Below are 18,400 nucleotides of genomic sequence, written 5' to 3' on the forward strand. Positions count from 1 at the left end.
TTTAGAATTGATTTTTAGGAACTCTTTATCTATTTTGGCTTTTAATCCTTAATGGGTCACATGTATTCGTGTCTTTCATACAGAAGACATAATTTTAATGTATGGTTAACCCTAGAGCATCATGGGAGTTAGGGGCACTGACCCCTGCACAGCCAGAAATTTGCTTGTAACTTTTGACTTCTCCAAAGCTTAACTACTAATAACTTATTGTTGACTGGAAACCTTACTAGTAGCATAAACAGTTGATTAACACATATTTTGTTTTTAACATATATTACATGCTATATTCTTACGATAGAATAAATTAGAGAAAAGAAATTGTTATTAAGAAAGAGAAAAAACATTTACAGGATTGTATTTATTGAAAAAAAAAATTGCTTATATGTGGACCTGTGCACTTTAAACCTGTGTTATTCAAGGGGTCAGCTGTAGTAGAATTTATTAGTCTTTCAGTGTTGTGAACATTTGCTTTTTTTGTAGACTCCGAGGTTATAAGGATCTGTTTTTCTATATTTTTTTCCTAAAAACTAACTTGTTTTTTTATATTTACTTCTTTAAACCATCTGTAATTTATTTTTGTGTTTGATGTGGAATAGGAAATTTAAATTCTTTTTTTCTCTGTGTAGGTGTTGAATGGTACATTTCCCCCACTGATTTGTATTGGCCTCTCTTTTATCAGATTTCCATATTTATATCATCTTGTTTCTTGTATCATTTATTTGCATAAGATTCCTGAGAGGTGGGTAGGACACTCGTTAGCTCCATTTTTACATATGAGGAAGGTCTACATAGATTAAATAGCGTGTCATTAGATAACTAGGTCTTCTGACTAGTAGTCCAATTGTTTTTACTTGAATGTATTAATAATAAAAATAAATCAAAGTTTTACTAGTAAAACAAAGCAGTTGAGCCTTACCTATAGGTTGAGAGAAATAGGTTAAGATAAAAAATTTGTTTACATTGAGTTTTTAAATTTCAGCTAGTATTTTTATAACAAACCTTATCTTTTATGTACAATGAGAATGTATGGTACTCCCCACACCATACAGTTCACTCATGAAATGTGTACAATTCAATGTTTTTTTAGTATATTAACAGATAGGTGCAAACCATCAACACAGTCAATTTTAGAGTATTTTCAGCACTTCACAAAGCCAGTACTCATTAGTTATCATTTCCCTAGTCCACTCTGCCACTACCCTAAGCAACCACTAATCTACTTTTTATCTGTATAGATTTCTCTACAGTTTGGATTTTCATCTGAATGAAATCATATAGTATGAGTTTTTTGTACTGGCTTCTTTTGGAAATTTTCAAGTTTCATTCATGTTGTAGTGTATATCAGTACTTCCTTACTTTTTATGACCAAAAAATGTTTTGTTTTATGGTTATACCATGTTTTGTTTATCTTTTCATTCACTGATGGACATTTGGGTTGTTTCCACCTTTTGGCTCTTATGAATAATGCTGGTATAAACATTTGTGTACAGGTTTCTATGTGAACATGTGTTTTCATTTCTCTTGGATATATACCCAGGAGTGGAGTTGCTCTGACATATGGTAACTATATTAAAATTGTTTGAGGAACTGTAAGATTGTTTTCCAAAGCATCTGTACCATTTTACATTCCTGCCAGCAGTTTATGAGGGTTCTAGTCTCTCTGCATCCTTGTCAACATTTGTTATTATCTGACTTTGATGCTAGCCATCCGAGTTGGTATGAAAGTAGTATTTCTTTGTGATTTTCATTTGCACTTCCCAGATGACTAATGATGTTGAGCATCTCTTCATTTGTTTATTGGCCATTTGCATATCTTTAGAGAAAAATCTATTCAGCCTAATTTTTTGGGTTTTTTTTATTGTGTTGTAAGAGGTCTTTATATTTTGGATACAAGTCCCTTGTCAGATACGTGGTTTGCAGATATTTTCTCCATTCTGTGGGTTTTCTTCTTGCTTCTTAATGGTGTCCTTTGAAGTACTAAAGTTTTTAATTTTCGTAAAGTCCAATCCATCTATTTTATCCTTTTGTTGCTTATACTTGGTGTCATATCTAAGAATCCAAGTTCATGAAGATTTGTCATTATCTTTTCTTCTAAGAGTTTTTCTTACATTTAGGTTTTTGATCCATTTTGAGTTAACTTTTGTATATTCTATGAGGGATTCAACTTTATTCTTTTGCATGTGACTGTCCAATTTTCCATAATTGTTTGTGAAAACGACTACTTATTCCCCCATTGAATGGTCTTGGCATCATTTTTGAAAATCAGTTGACCATAAATATATGAGTTTCTTTCTGAATTCTCAGTTTTTTTCTCTTAATCTATATATTAATTCTTGATCCAGTACTACACTGTCTTGATTGTTACCATTGCTATGAAAAGATTTGAGATCAAGAGGCATAAGTCCTCATTATTCTTCTTTTCAGATTGTTTTGGCTATTCTGGGTTCCTTGCAATTCCATATAAATTTTAGAATCAGCATGTCAATTTCTACAAAGATACCACTTGAGAATCTGACAGAGAATGCATTGAATCTGTATATCAGTTTGGGAGATATTGCCATTTTAACACTAAATCTATCGATCCATGAACATGGGATGCTTTTCCATTCATTGAGGTCTTCAACTTATTTCAACAGTGTTTTCAGAGCATAAGTTTTACACTTTTGTTAAATTCATTTCTAAGCATTTTATTATTTTAATGCTATTGTGAATGGAATTGCTTTTTTTTGATGGATAAATCAACTTTTATTTAACTACAGACATTATTCAAATTCTCTATACTCGTTTCCTTCAAAATAATTAAGAATATAATTTATCATAAATGGGAAAATGACACAAAACAAATTTCCCCAAGACTTTGCAACAATAGCACCAACAATACAAATTACTATATTTCTTTGGGCAACATTATTTTTTTTCCTTCTCTCTCCTTTTTTTTTTTAATTTAATTTTTTAAAAATTTTTTTAGTTTACATCCAAATTAGCATATAGTGCAACAGTGATTTCAGGAGTAGATTCCTTAATGCCCCTTACCCATTTAGCCCATCCCCCTCCCCACAACCCCTCCACTAATCCTCTGTTTGTTCTTCATATTTAAGACTCTCTTATGTTTTATCCCCTTCCCTGTTTTTATATTATTTTTGTTTCCCTTCCCTTATGTTCATCTGTTTTGTCTCTTAAAGTCCTCATATGAGTGAAGTCATGTGAAGTCTTTCTCTGACTAATTTCGCTTAGCATGATACCTTCTAGTTCCATCCATGTAGTTGCAAATGGCAAGATTTCATTCTTTTTATTGCCAAGTAATACTCTATTGTATATATATACCACATCTTTTTTATCCAGTCACCCATTGATGGACATTTAGGCTCTTTTCATACTTTGACTATTGTTGATAATGCTGCTATAAACATGGGGGTGCATGTGTCCCTTCAAAACAAGGGATACCTGTATCCCTTGGATAAATACCTAGTAGTGCAATTGCTGGGTCATAGGGTAGATCTATTTTTAATTTTTTGAGGAACCTCCACACTGTTTTCCAGAGTGGCTGCACCAGCTTGCATTGCCACCAACAATGCAAAAGAGATCCTCTTTGTCTGCATCCTCGCCAACATCTGTTGTTGCCTGAGTTGTTAATGTTAGCCACTCTGACAGGTGAGGGGTGGTATTGCATTGTGGTTTTGATTTGTATTTCCCTGACGATGAGTGATGTTGAGCGTTTTTTCATGTGTCAGTTGGCCATCTGGGTGTCTTCTTTGGAGAAGTGTCTATTCATGTCTTTTGCCCATTTCTTCACTGGATTCTTTGTTTTTTTGGGTGTTGAGTTTGAGAAGTTCTTTGTAGATTTTGGATACTAACCCTTTATCTGATATGTCATTGGCAAATATCTTCTCCCATTCTGTTGGTTGCCTTTTAGTTTTGCTGATTGTTTCCTTCACTGTGCAGAAGCTATTTATCTTGATGAGGTCCCAGTAGTTCATTTTTGCTTTTGTTTCCCTTGCCTCTGGAGACATCCTGAGTAAGAAGTTGCTGCAGCCAAGATCAAAGAGGTTTTTGCCTGCTTTCTCCTCAAGGATTTTGATGGATTCTTGTCTTACATTGAGGTCTTTCATCCACTTTGAGTTTATTTTTGTGTATGGTGTAAGAAAGTGGTCCAGGTTCATTCTTCTGCATGTCGCTGTCCAGTTTTCTCAGCACCACTTGCTGAAGAGACTGTCTTTATTCCATTGGATATTCTTTCCTGCTTTTTCAAAGATTAATTGACCAAAGCTTTGTGGGTCCATTTCTGGGTTCTGTATTCTGTTCCATTGATCTGAGTGTCTGTTCTTGTGCCAGTACCATACTGTCTTGATGATTACAGCTTTGTAGTATAGCTTGAAGTCTGGGATTGTGATGCCTCCTGCTTTGGTTTTCTTTTTCAAGATTGCTTTGGCTATTCAGGGTCTTCTCTGGTTCCATACAAATTTTAGGATTGTTTATTCTAGCTCTGTGAAGAATGCTGGTGTCATTTTGATAGGGATTGGGTTGAATGTGTAGATTGCTTTGGGTAGTATCGACATTTTAACAATATTTATTTTTCCTATCCAGGAGCATGGAATCTTTTTCCATTTCTTTGTGTCTTCTTCAGTTTCTTTCATCAGCTTTCTATAGTTTTCAGTGTATAGATTTTTCACCTCTTTGGTTAGATTTAGTTCTAGGTATTTTATGGTTTTTGGTGCAGTTCTAAAAGGGATTGATTCCTCAATTTCTCTTTCTGTTGCTTCATTGTTGGTGTGTAGGAATGCAAGCAAGCTCTGTGCATTGGTTTTATATCCTGCACTTTACTGAATTCATAGATCAGTTCTAGCACGTTTTTGGTGGAATCTTTAGGGTTTTCCATATATAGTATCATGTCATCTGTGAAGAGTGAAAGTGTGACCTCCTGGCCGATTTGGATGCTTTTATTTCTTTGTGTTGTTTGATTGCAGAGGCTAAGACTTCCAATACTATGTTGAATAACAGTGGTGAGAGTGGACATCCCTGTCTTTTTCCTGACCTTAGAGGGAAAGCACTCAGCTTTTCCCCATTGAGGATGATATTAGTGTTGGGTTGTTCATATATGGCTTTTATGATCTCGAGGTATGATCCTTCTATCCCTAGTTTCTTAAGGGTTTTTATCAAGAAAGAATGCTGTATTTTGTCAAATGCCTTCTCTGCATTTATTGAGAGGATCATGTGTTTCTTGTCCTTTCTTTTATTGATGTGATGAATCACGTTTTGCGGATATTGAACGAGCCCTGCATCCCAGGTATAAATCCCACTTGGTCGTGGTGAATAACCTTTTTAATGTATTGCTGGATCCTGTTGGCTAATATCTTGTTGAGAATTTTTGCATCCATGTACATCAGGGAAATTGGTCTATAGTTTTCCTTTTTAGTGGGGTCTCTGTCTGGTTTTGGACTCAAGGTAATGCTGGCTTCATAGAAAGTGTTTGGAAGTTTTCCTTCTGTTTCTGTGTTTTAGGACGGCTTCAAGAGAATAGGTATTAACTCTTCCTTAAATGTTTGGTAGAATTCCCCTGGAAAGCCATCTGGCCCTGGACTCTTGTTTTTGGGAAGGTTTTTGATTACTAATTCCATTTCTTTACTGGTTATAGGTCTGTTCAAATTTTCTGTTACTTCTTGTTTCAGTTTTGGTAGTGTATATGTTTCTAGGAATTTGTCCATTTCTTCCAGATTGCCCATTTTATTGGCATATAATTGCTCATAATATACTCTTACTATTGTTTTTATTTCTGCTGTATTAGTTGTGAACTCTCCTCTTTCATTCTTGATTTTATTTATTTGGGTCCTTTCCTTTTTCTTTTTGATCCAACTGGCTAGTGGTTTATCAATTTTGTTAATTCTTTCAAAGAACCAGCTTCTGGTTTCATTGATCTATTCTGTTTTTTTGGTTTCGATAGCATTAATTTCTGCTCTAATCTTTATTATTTTCTGCCTTCTGCTGGTTTTGGGTTTTATTTGCTGTTCTTTTTCCAGCTCTTTAAGGTGTAAGGTTAGGTTGTGTATCTAAGATCTTTGTCTCTTCTGTAGGAAGGCCTGGATTGCTATATACTTCCCTCTTATGACTGCCTGTGCTGCGTCCCAGAGGTTTTGGGGTGTGGTGTTGTCGTTTTCATTGGCTTCCATATACTTTTTAATTTCTTCTTTAACTTCTTGGTTGGTCTATTCATTCTTTAGTAGGATGTTCTTTAGTCTCCAAGTATTTGTTACCTTTCCAAATTTTTTCTTGTGGTTGATTTTGAGTTTCATAGTGTTGTGGTCTGAAAATATGCACGGTATGATCTCGACCTTTTTGTACTTGCTGAGGGCTGATTTGTGTCCCAGTATGTGGTCTATTATGGAGAACATTCCATGTGCACTGGAAAAGAATGTATATTCTGCTGCTTTAGGATGAAATGTTCTGAATATATCTGTTAAGTCCATCTGGTCCAGTGTGTCATTCAAAGCCATTGTTTCCTTGTTTATTTTTTGATTGGATGATCTATCCATTGCTCTGAGTGGGGTGTTGAAGTCTCCTACTATTATGGTATTACTATCATTGAGTTTCTTTATGTTTGTGATTAATTGGTTTGTATATTTGGATGCCTCCACATTTGGCACATAAATTTTTATGATTATTAGGTCTTCTTGGTGGATGGACCCCTTAATTATGATAGAATGCCCTTCTGCACCTCTTGATACAGTCTTTATTTTAAAGTCTAGATTGTCTGATATAAGTATGGCTACTCCGGCTTTCTTTTGTTGACCATTAGCATGATCGATGGTTCTCCATCTTTACTTTCAATCTGAAAGTGTCTTTAGGTCTAAAGTGAGTCTCTTATAAACAGCATATAGATGGATCTTGTTTTCTTATCTATTCTGTTACCCTATGTCTTTGGATTGGAGCATTGAGTCCATTGACCTTTAGAGTGAGTACTGAAAGATACGAATTTATTGCCATTATGATGCTTGTAGAGTTGGAGTTTCTGGTGGTATTATCTGGTCCTTTCTAATCTTTGTTGCTTTGTCCCCTCAGAGAGTCCCCCTTAAAATTTCTTGCAGGGCTGGTTTAGTGGTCACAAACTCCTTTAATTTTTGTTGTCTGGGAAACTTTTTATCTCTCCTTGTGTTTTGAATGACATCCTTGCTGGATAAAGAATTCTTGGCTGCATATTTTTCCGATTCAGCACGTTGAATATATCCTGCCACTCCTTTGTGGCCTGCCAAGTTTCTATGGATAGGTCTGCTGCAAGGTTAGGGACTTTTTTTCCCTTGGTGCTTTCATGATTCTCTCCTTGCCTGAGTGTTTTGTGAATTTGACTATGATATGCCTTGTTGATGGTCAGTTTTTGTTGAATCTAATGGGAGTCTTCTGTGCTTCCTCGATTTTGACGTCTGTGTCTTTCCCCAGGTTAGGAAAGTTTTCCGCTACGATTTGCTCATATAACCCTTCTACCTCTATTTCTCTCTCTTCCTCTTCTGGGACCCCTATGATTCTGATGTTGTTCTTTTTTAATGAGTCACTGAATTCTCTGATTCTTAATCATAGTCTTTTGCCTTAATCCCCCTCCTTTTTTCTGCTTCATTATTCTGAATGGAATTGCTTTTTAAATTTTATTTTTGGATGTTCATTGCAAGTGTATAGAGATACCTTTGTTTTTTGTTTTTTTTTTTAAATTTTATTTATTTATTTTGAGAGAGTGAGAGAGCATGCACCAGCAGGGGAGGGGCAGAGAAAGAAAGAATCCCAAGGAGGCCCTGCGCTCTGAGCTAGAGCATAGAGCATGGGGCTTGATCTCTCGAACTGTGAGATTGTGACCTGAGCCAAAACCAAGAGTCAGGAATACAACCGACTGAACCACCCAGGTGCCCCTACAATTGGTTTTTGTATTTGACTTGTATCTGCAACCTTTATGAAGTCATTTATTAGTTTTGATGGCTTTTTAGTGGATTTTGTGAGATATTGTGAGTACAGAAATCATGTCATTTGTTAATAGTTTGACCTGTTCCTTTCCTGTATTTTATTTATTTTATACTGCCGAATTGCTCTGGCTAATACAGGTGGCAATAGCAGATTTCCTTGTCTGGTTCCTAAATCTTAGGGGGCAAGCATCCAGTCTTTATGTTGCTAGCTGTAAGTTTTTCAGCTACCCTTTATCAAGTTGAGGCAGTTCCTTCTAGTCCTACTTTGTTGAGTATTTTTATCATAAAAACGTGTTGGATTTTGTTAAATGCTTTTTTTTTTTGCATCTATTGAGATGATGCTGTAATTTTTATTATTATTGATATGATGTTTTTCGTTAATTGGTTTTCAGATGTTAGACCAAACTGCATCTGTGGTGTAAATCCCATTTGGTCATGATGTATGTATAATTACATTTATACGTCTCTAGATTTGCTCTGCCAGTATGTTGTTGAGTTGTTTGGTCTGCACTTTTCTTGTGATGTCTATCTAGTTTTGGTATCAAGATAATACTGACTTCATAAAGTGATTTAAGAAGTTCTCTTCTGTTTTTTGAAAGAGTTTGTGAAGAATTCATATTCTTTGAATGACTGGTAGAATTCAGCAGTAAAACCATTTGGGCCTTTATTTCTGGGTAGTTTTTGATTACTGATTCATTCTCTTGTTATAGGTCTTTTCAGATTATTTCTTCTTGACTTAGTTTTGGTAATCGTATGTCTTTAGGAATTTATTTTATCTTGGTTATCTAATTTATTGACATATAATTGTTCATAGTATTCTCTTAATATTTTTTCTAACTCTATGATAGGACTTGTAGAGAGAGTAGAATCTTCAGAAGTAAACCATCAGATCTCAAAAGTTTGCATGCTCTTTAGTTATGTTTATGCAAATTATTTTCTCACATATGGTAAGAATAGGCTGGTAGACTGAGTGAGAAACAAAACATAGGACTTACAAGAGAAATGTGAGAGAGGAGAAATTATGCAGTCTGGGAATAGTATATCTTCTTTACATATAATTAGCTAGTAGCTGTTAAAGAATCCCTCTGAACACACTACTTACTGTTCCTCAGTAGGCTGACTAGGGCTGTCAAAGAAAACAATTTAAGTTGTTTGTGGATTTTCAAAAAAACCATGGTAGATTAAAAGTGTCGTATATATCATATGCTGCCCGTAGGTAATGTCTCTGGGTGTCCTCCTGTCATTACCTCCATCTTAGGCCTGGTCTGTACCATTTCCTTTATCAGAATTTTTCTTTGCAGGTCCTAGAAACAAATTTTCTTCCTAGGCTAGTTATAAGTCCTAGGACCCGAATAGGTTTATCTGATATTTGTTACAACCAATATTATATTATCTACTGTTTGTATGTTTCTGGAAGGAATGTTTTATGGAGAAATGTAAACAATTTTTCACTTTACATATTCACAGAGGTACAAGAAGCCCAAAGGATCAAGATAGTATGACTGCACAAAATGTTCATCCGAAGTCTCAGGTCAAGGGATTTACATGCAAGACACTAGCAGAGTCTAACTTGGATTCTGGAGAGCCTAAGACTTCAGTTTTGGAAAGAAGGTATGCATGTTTTCTAAGGATAATTGGATTTACTTAGTATATTGGTTACTCTTTGCTGTGTAACAGATTACCCCAACTTTTATTAGTGGTTTGCAAAACATTTATTGTTTCCTAGTTCCTGTGGCCCAGAAGTCTGGGAGAAGAGCCTTAGCTGACTAGTTCTCTCTTAGGGATTCTTATGAGATGTAGCATTCAAAATATCTGTCAGGTTTGCAGTCCTTTGAAGGCTTGATTGTAACTGAAGGATCTTACAAGGTAGTTTGCTCCCATGGTTGTTAACTATAGGCCTTCCTTGGCATGTGGCCCTCTCCATGGGGCTGTTCAATATGGCAGCTGGCTTCCAATCAAGCAAGTGATCCAAGAGAAAGTGTGACCATGATGAAAGTCACAGTGCCTTTTAATGACCTAGGCTCTGGAGTTGCACACTTTCACTTCCACTTTATTCTGTTTGTTAGAAACAAGTCATTAAATTCAGACCACATTCAGGGAAAAGGGGAAAACTCTCTCTCCTAAAAAACAAGTATTTAAGAATTTGTGGGTTTATGGGGCGTCTGGGTGGCGCAGTCGGTTAAGCGTCCGACTTCAGCCAGGTCACGATCTCGCGGTCCGTGAGTTCGAGCCCCGTGTCGGGCTCTGGGCTGATGGCTCAGAGCCTGGAGCCTGTTTCCGATTCTGTGTCTCCCTCTCTCTCTGCCCCTCCCCCGTTCATGCTCTGTCGCTCTCTGTCCCAAAAATAAATAAACGTTGAAAAAAAAAAAATTTAAAAAAAGAATTTGTGGGTTTGTGTTTAAAACATTTTTAATAGAATTTAGCAGTATTTATGAGAAAAGACACATTTGAAAATGACATAAAATTTAATCAGATCAGTATTAACAGAGGAAGTTCTGCAATTGATTTTGTTAATGAACACTGTCTTGGAACCTAATTAAGAAAAAAAATTTCCCCCTAAACAATTCCATTCTCCTAGTCACTAAATATATACTCCAAAAGTATATGTGATTTTCATTTTTATATTTTATTTATTTTTTAAATTTTTTTGTCTTTTTTTTATTAACTTGTTTTTTATTTTTTAAATTTCCATCCAAATTAGTTAGCATATAGTGCAGCAATGATTCCAGGAGTAGATTTTTTAGTGCCCCTTACCCGTTTAGCCCATCCCCCCCTTCCACAACCCCTCCCGTAACCCTCATTTTGTTCTCCATATTTATGAGTCTCTTCTGTTTTATCCCCCTCCCTGTTTTTATATTATTTTTGTTTCCCTTTCCTTATGTTCATCTGTTTTGTCTCTTAAAGTCCTCATATGAGTGAAGTCATATATTTGTCTTTCTCTGACTAATTTCACTTAGCATGATACCCTCCAGTTCCATCCACGTAGTTGCAAATGGCAAGATTTCATTCTTTTTGATTGCCAACTAATACTCCATTGTGTATATATATATATATATATATATATATATATATACCACATCTTCTTTATCCATTCATCCATCGATGGACATTTGGGCTCTTTCCATACTTTGGCTATTGTTGATAGTGCTGCTATAAACATGGGGGTGCATGTGTCCCTTTGAAACAGCACACCTGTATCCCGTGGGTAAATGCCTAGTAGTTCAGTTGTTGGGTCGCAGGGTAGTTCTATTTTTAGTTTTTTGAGGAACCTCCATACTGTTTTCCAGAGTGGCTGCACCAGCTTGCATTCCATAAGCTGATTGATTTCTAATTTTACTTTTTAAAATTTGATTTTTATCAAGAGGTGTTGAGTTGACTAAAAATTTATTAACTGATCCATGAGTTTTTATTTATTTATTTATTTATTTATTTATTTATTTATTTATTTATTTATTTTAATGTGGCTGCTAGAAAATTTTATTTATTTATTTAATATAATTTATTATCAAGTTGGCTAACATACAGTGTATACAGTGTGCTCTTGGTGTTGGGGGTAGATTCCCATGATTCCATCGCTTACATATAACATCCAGTGCTCATCCCAACCAGTGCCCTCCTCAATGCCTATCACCCATTTTCCCCTCTCCCCTGGGTCCCCCCCATCAACCCTCAGTTTGTTCTCTGTATTTAAGGGTCTCTTATGGTTTATCTCCCTTCCTCTCTGTTTGTAACTATTACATGAGTTAGTTTAAAAGGTTATAAAATTCAGTTTTTATCCTGACAGTTACAGGATTAAATTATAGATTCTTTGTTTTATGCAGCATGTAAGTATATTCTTGGCCAACTATAAATCACTGTTGGTTTTATAAGAAAGGAATGTTTGGCAGTTTTAGGAGAAAAATGTCCATTAAGGCAGATAACTAGATATATGTATTATAAAGGCACAAATTTTATGGTTTACTTTTTTATGTTAAAGTGGACCTTTCAGGCTCAAGAATTATTTATCATCTGAAAAGAGTAATTCTGATGTGGATGATAAGGAATTTCAGGAAAGTTCAGGTAAGTTATTATTTATTGTCTACTCTCTTGATATTTGTGGCTTTATGCATACAGAGTACGGTGTGCCATATTTTATTTAAATTATCACCAATGGCAAATGTGTATTGAGTACTTACTTTTTAAGAGCCTTACTATATGTTTAGAGATTTGTAAGACCTTACACCTAGGTGATAGAGGGAGGGAGAGAAAGAGAAAGAATGACACAATGACAGTCCTTTCTTTGAGGTAGAACATAATTAAATAATTGATACTTAAAATATCTGTTCTAATATTTAAAAATGTTAAGCTGAAAGGGTATAAATGAAGCAAGATCAGCCATGTATTGATTACTGAAGCTGTATAGTGGGTGTATCAGTTTCATTATACCATTTTTTCTTTTTTTGAATGTGTTTGAAACTTTCCAGAATAAAGTTTTTAAAATGCCTGTTAATAATTTTGTAATATTTTATGCTTCTAAAGAATGTATGCTTGAAATATAATCTGTTATACTATTTTTCCTTTCCTAATTCACTTAATTCTTTTTCTTTTTAATTTCCTTTTCAAATGCTAGAAAGGTGGAATTTTTTTAAAAAGATTGTATTTTTAAGTAATCTCTATACCCAATGTGGGACTTAAACCTACAACCTCTAGTTCAAGAGATGCTCTGCCACCTGACACAGTCAGGCACCCTCTTTCTTTTTCCTTTTAAATAGTTTTTTTTCTCCCTGTGTTTACATTTATTTTATTATTTTTCTCCTCTAAGTTGAATGCTTTCTGTATTTATTTTTCTACTTTTTATTTTATAAAAAATAAAAAACAGTGAATTTTCCTAAGTTTAGTTTTGGCTTAATTTTATTTGTCATGTTCTTATTGTAGTGGCTTAATTTTAAATGTCATGTTCTTATTGTAGTACACCTTTTTCTTTGACCCAGGAGGTTTTTTTTTAAGAATATATTAGTCAAGAGGTTGGTCTTCAGAGCCAGGAACCTACAGTTGAATTCAGCTCAGGTTGAGCTGAATTTTGTATTACTTACTATGCTATCTTGAGTAAAAAAATTTCAGTGTTAATAACTCAGCCTTCTTATCTGTAAAATGGTGATATCATTTCCAATCCCATAGCTTTCTTGTTTAGTTTAATATCTGGTCTATATTAAATACATAATGTTGGCTGTTATTCTAAAATGTTTTGTTCTTTGTTAATAATTTCTAGTTTCATTTCATTGTTCTAGGGAACTTTGGCTTTTATTATTTATTCTTTGAATTAAGGTTTTCTTTGCATTCTGTATAGTATGCTTAGAACACATAAAATTCATGAAAGAATTTTATAGTTCTCTCATGGGTACTTGAAAAAGAAGAGAATATTACTTTTTTGTGTATGCATGTATGGATTTACAAATATATATCTTTTTATTTTGTTAATAATGTAAGTATGTGTAAATTTTTGAATATATTTTGACTACAGAAATCTTAAATATTTACAGAATATTATGGGACACTTGCTATGTATTCTTTTAGGGGCTAGGGATGTGGTAGAGAACCAAACTGAGAAAAACTACTGTCCACCTGGAGCTTACTTTCTGGGGTACCAGGAAAGAAGCAATAAAAAGCAAAACTTAATGATTTGTTGGATGTTGAGAGTAGAAAAATAAAACAGATTTTTGGGTGGGATATGGTGGTTACATTTTTAGGTAGATGAGCAGAAAAGGCCTCACTGAGGAAATGATCATTTGAGCAAAATATGAAAAAGATGAGAAAGCAGAGAATGCAGCTGTATGAGGAAATAATGCCCCAGGTAGAGGGAAGATGTTTTGATGCGGTAATGAGTCTGGTGGTGAACACCAAGGAGATTGGGTAAATCAGAGTAAGAGAGGGAGAGTGATGGGAAATGATGTCACAGAGACAACAAGAATGAAAGATCACATAGGATGTTAAAGGCTATTTTAAGGATTTTTGGCTACTCCTAAGAGAGATGGAGGCATTGGGAGGTTTTGAGCAGAGAGACATGACGGACCTATAAACAGAATTACTGTGTCTGCTGTGTTAGGGAGGGACTCGTGAGTTTGAGGGGCTCATGTAAAGTTGGAAGCAGGGAGACTGATTGATGAGACATTCATAATCTCAATGATAGGTTGCTTAGACTAGGGTGATGGCAGTGAAAGGTGGAGAGCAGTAGTAGGATTTTGAATATTTTTGTAGATAGAATCAACAGGATTTCCTGATGGATGGGGCTATGGGAAGAGAGAGATGTCAGGGACATCTTTAAGGCTTTTGGCCTGAGCACCTGAAAGAATGGTGTTGTCACTACTTGATTTGGAGACTACTAGGGAAGAAGCAGATTTGGGGGAAAAGAACAGGATCTTAGAATTGAACATGTTACGTTAGGTGTTATTTTGATCCTTTATAGACTTGCTTGTAATTTCTGAAATCTGCTGAGGGCTGCTAGAGTTGAAGTAAAGTGTTTCCACTGTAGTTGTATGCTTTTTTTCTTCCATCTGTTTCCTGCAGTGTTTGCTCTATACATTTCACTGCTGTTGCTGAGCATATAAGCCTTTATATGGAATGTACCTGCTTTGGTCAGATTTATCATCTTGATCCTGTTACAATGCTTTTACCTTGTAGTCTGTTTTGTCTAATAGTAATATTGTGACCCTTGCTTTCTTTTGGTTTGTTCTTACATTTTTGTTCATACGTTTACTTAACCTTTACTACAGAACTAAAATAAAGTGGTTTAAAAACAGTACATGATTGAATTTTTAACTTTCTCTGTCAGTATTTTTTCTTTTAATAAATGTTTAACACATTTGTACCTGCTGTGAGAACAGATAGACTTCTTCTTTATAAGGTTGGTAGGCATGCTCATATATGCTAAGAAGAACTCAGGAATTTATTTTTTTTACAACCAGTTGAAGAGTAAAAATAACCTTGAATCATAATCTATTTTCCTTTAAACTAGCTGGCTATTGGTCTTTGTCTTCACGATAGCTAATGTGTGAGTAGAAATTTAAAGGCAGACTTATTTCTTGTTTTCTTTGTAGGAAACCTTGTTTTCCTCAAACTCCACGCTTATTAGGTTTCTTTCTTTTTTTAAACTTTTACTTTTTTGTATTTTTAATTAATTAATTAATTAATTAATTATTTTTTAAAATTTACCTCCAAGTTAGCATATACTGCAACAATGATTTCAGGAGTAGATGCCCTTAATGCCCCTTACCCATATAGGCCATCCCCCTTCCCACAATGCCTCCAGTAACCCTGTTTGTTCTCCATATTTAAGAGTCTCTTATGTTTTGTAGCCCTCCCTGTTTTTATATTATTTTTGCTTCCCTTTCCTTATGTTCATCTGTTTTGTATCATAAAGTCCTCATGTGAGTGAAGTCATACAATATTTGTCTTTCTCTGACTAATTTCGCTTACAATAATACCATCCAGTTCCATCCATGTAGTTGCAAATGGCAAGATTTCATTCTTTTATGATTGCTGAGTAATTCTCCATTGATATATATACCACCTCTTCTTTATCCAGTCATCTGTCAGTGGACATTTGGGCTCTTTCCATACTTCGGCTATTGTTGATAGTGCTGCTATAAACATGGTGGTGCATGTGTCCCTTCAAAACAGCACACCTGTATCCCATGGATAAATACCTAGTAGTGCAATTGCTGAGTCATAGGGTAGTTCTATTTTTAGTTTTTTGAGGAACCTCCATACTGTTTTCCAGAGTGGCTGCACTAGCTTGCATTGCCACCAACAAGGCAAAAGAGATCCTCTTTCTCCGCATCCTCGCCAACATCTGTTGTTGCCTGAGTTGTTAATGTTAGCCATTCTGACTGGTGTGAGGTGGTATCTCATCATGGTTTTGATTTGTATTTCCCTGACGATGAGTGATGTTGAGCGTTTTTTCATGTGTCAGTTGGCCATCTGGATGTGTTCCTTGGAGAAGTGTCTATTCATGTCTTTTCAGGCACTGCTACTTTGATTTCCATAGCTCTCTATAGATACGCCTGTTCTGGACAGGGAAATTAGATTTTATGCTCACTAAAGTTTCCTCTAAGCCAGCAATTTTATGAAATATCTAATTCAGTCATTTTTAACCATCTTTTGCTATCATGGACTTATTTGAAAATATAATGAAAGCTTAGACTTACTTTTCAGGAAATATATATGACATGTGAAATTGTATCAAAAATTTTAGATCATTAATGGGCATTAAGTGTTCCAGTTACATGTTGCTGCATAATAAACACCTAAAACTTAGTGGCTTAAAATAGTAATTGATTGATCTCTCATGGTTCTGTGGGTTTATTTGGCTTAATTAGGCAGTTCTCTCTTGGGCCATATCATGCATTCATAGTTAAATGCAAACTGCTGTGGCTGGAGTCATTCATTTGAAAGCTAAATTGAGTTGGAAGTCCAGGGTGAGTTTTTCACTTATATATATAGCACTTAGCTGGGGTGGCTGGAACAAGGTGGGTGGGGGCTGACCAAGTATTTCTTTTTTCCTCCACATGGCCTTTCCATGTGGTTAGCTTGGGTTTCCTCACAGCATGGCAGTCTTGGAGTGGTCAGATGTCATATATGGTGTCCGCCTTTTTCCATAATGAAGTTCCAAGAGACCCAGGTGAAACCTGCTATCTTCTTAGGACTTAGCCTTTGAAGTCCCAGAATGTCATTTCTTACGTGTTCTGTTAGTCAAGCAAGTCACAGGTTAGCAGAGATTCAAAGAAAAGGGCATTGGACTCTGCCTCTTGATAAAGAACAGCATTCATGTATAGGAAGACAAAGAATTGATGGCAGCTATATTTGGATGCTATTTATGACACTGAAGTTGAAAACTCTGACCTAATTAGAGCACTGATAATTTAGTATACTTGCACTATTTTAGAAATTCGGAGATCATGCGTTACATTATTAGCATATTAATTGTTCATTATTACACCCTGCATTTTTATCTACCAAGTAGCTTATTTCACCTGAAGTCCAGAAGCCATAGAAGCCTGCTTTTCTGTTATCTTTAACTATTAGGCTCCTTAGACATATACATTATAGCAAAATCTAGAGAAATGTTTCATTAGTCTTTATTCCTTGGCAGTAGAAAGTAAAAGAAGTAATAAAATGTATTGTCAGGTTAAAATTTCTTTAATATTGATTTAATCGATTGATGTAATTAATATTTATTTAATATTGAAATTGACCAACTAATACACTTTAATTCAACATGGAATTAACAGTATTATTCATGATATTATCATTTGCATTTTGCAGGTGACTCAGGAGTAAAAATATCTAGAGTACTATCAGTGAATAAAATACATCACAAGTTAGGTAAGATTATTTCTTTTAATATCTTCATATGATAAAATCTCTGTTACTAAGTAGGACTTAATTTTTCTGAAGCAGGGGGAAGTATTTGGATTAATTAACAGATAAATTAAAACCAAGTGTTTAGTTTTCATGAATTTTACAATAACTCATCTCCGGCCAATGATTTTCTTTATTGTTCACTTAATAAATCCTTTATCCCTCTCACTCTTTTTTTACATAGTAATAGTAAGAAGCATGATTTCACCTAGGCTAAAAGCTAGGGCAGAGAATCTGTAAAATAGAACTGCTAGGTAGATGACATCCCTGACAACTCCTGTTTTTATCCAGTTGACTTGTAAACAAAGCCGTAACTGGAATAAATAGGCAAAGATGGGAGCTGAGGAACCCATGGAGAGTTCATGGAGGATTAAAACTCTGTGCTTTCCAAAGAGATATTTGCCAGTCAAGATTCATGGGACCTCTCACCTTTGTAGGATTGGAGTGCCCTTGTATGTTTCTCTCTGTGCTTGAGGTTGGGAGTGCCCCTGCACTTTTACCTGAAGAGAACCACTCACTGGAAGAGAAACTTCCTTGGATTGCTTCAACCACAAACTCACATCTTGTCAGTATTTTGGGCCCAATGAAGAGAGACTCTTAGTGCTTAATGCTTGTCTTGAAGTGGATTGCTAACTAGTCAAGAGTAGGCAAAGAGAAATAAAAATGTTCCTCAGCAGGGGCTTTATCAACCAAAGAGAGGAAAATCAAGCATTATGCCTAAAAACAGTAGTCAGCTACTGGTGAGCTAGAATTTTTGCAGTAGATAACAATTTTAACAATAAAAGAAAGATTCATTTACAGCATAGAAAACTTTCTGGTATTGAAAAACCCTATTTTTTCAATTTAAAAAGTTGGTAGATGAAGTGAAAATAAAGATGGTCACTGTTACTGAGAGCTGAATTAGTAGCTGATGTTGACATGGAAGAAATTCCTCAGAGATGAAATATAGAAAGATGGAAATCATGAGGGGAAAAAAGGTATGCAATGGAAATAACATGGAGACAGTTGAGAAAACTTGCAAAGAATAGGGTTTACAGAAAAGAGAAACAGATGGAGGAGAGAGA

General features: G+C 35.1%; 1 protein-coding gene across 3 annotated transcripts in view; it reads left to right on the forward strand.

The window, feature by feature from the left end:
• CENPC (centromere protein C) overlaps nt 1-18,400 on the forward strand; it is an 81,155-nt gene that overhangs the window by 38,575 nt on the left and 24,180 nt on the right. For 2 of the 3 annotated variants that reach the window (XR_007151458.1, XM_047855126.1), the window contains exons 11-13: nt 9,408-9,551; nt 11,917-11,999; nt 17,241-17,300. Coding sequence is in view for 2 of the 3 variants with exons in the window: in XM_047855126.1 (XP_047711082.1) it covers nt 9,408-9,551; nt 11,917-11,999; nt 17,241-17,300 (287 nt within the window). In the remaining variant the exon portion in view is untranslated. The remainder of the gene's footprint in view (nt 1-9,407; nt 9,552-11,916; nt 12,000-17,240; nt 17,301-18,400) is intronic. The other variant, XM_047855127.1, reaches the window with a different exon arrangement.

The sequence above is a fragment of the Prionailurus viverrinus genome, chromosome B1 (assembly GCF_022837055.1).
Source record: "Prionailurus viverrinus isolate Anna chromosome B1, UM_Priviv_1.0, whole genome shotgun sequence".
Classification (NCBI taxonomy): Eukaryota; Metazoa; Chordata; class Mammalia; order Carnivora; family Felidae; genus Prionailurus; species Prionailurus viverrinus.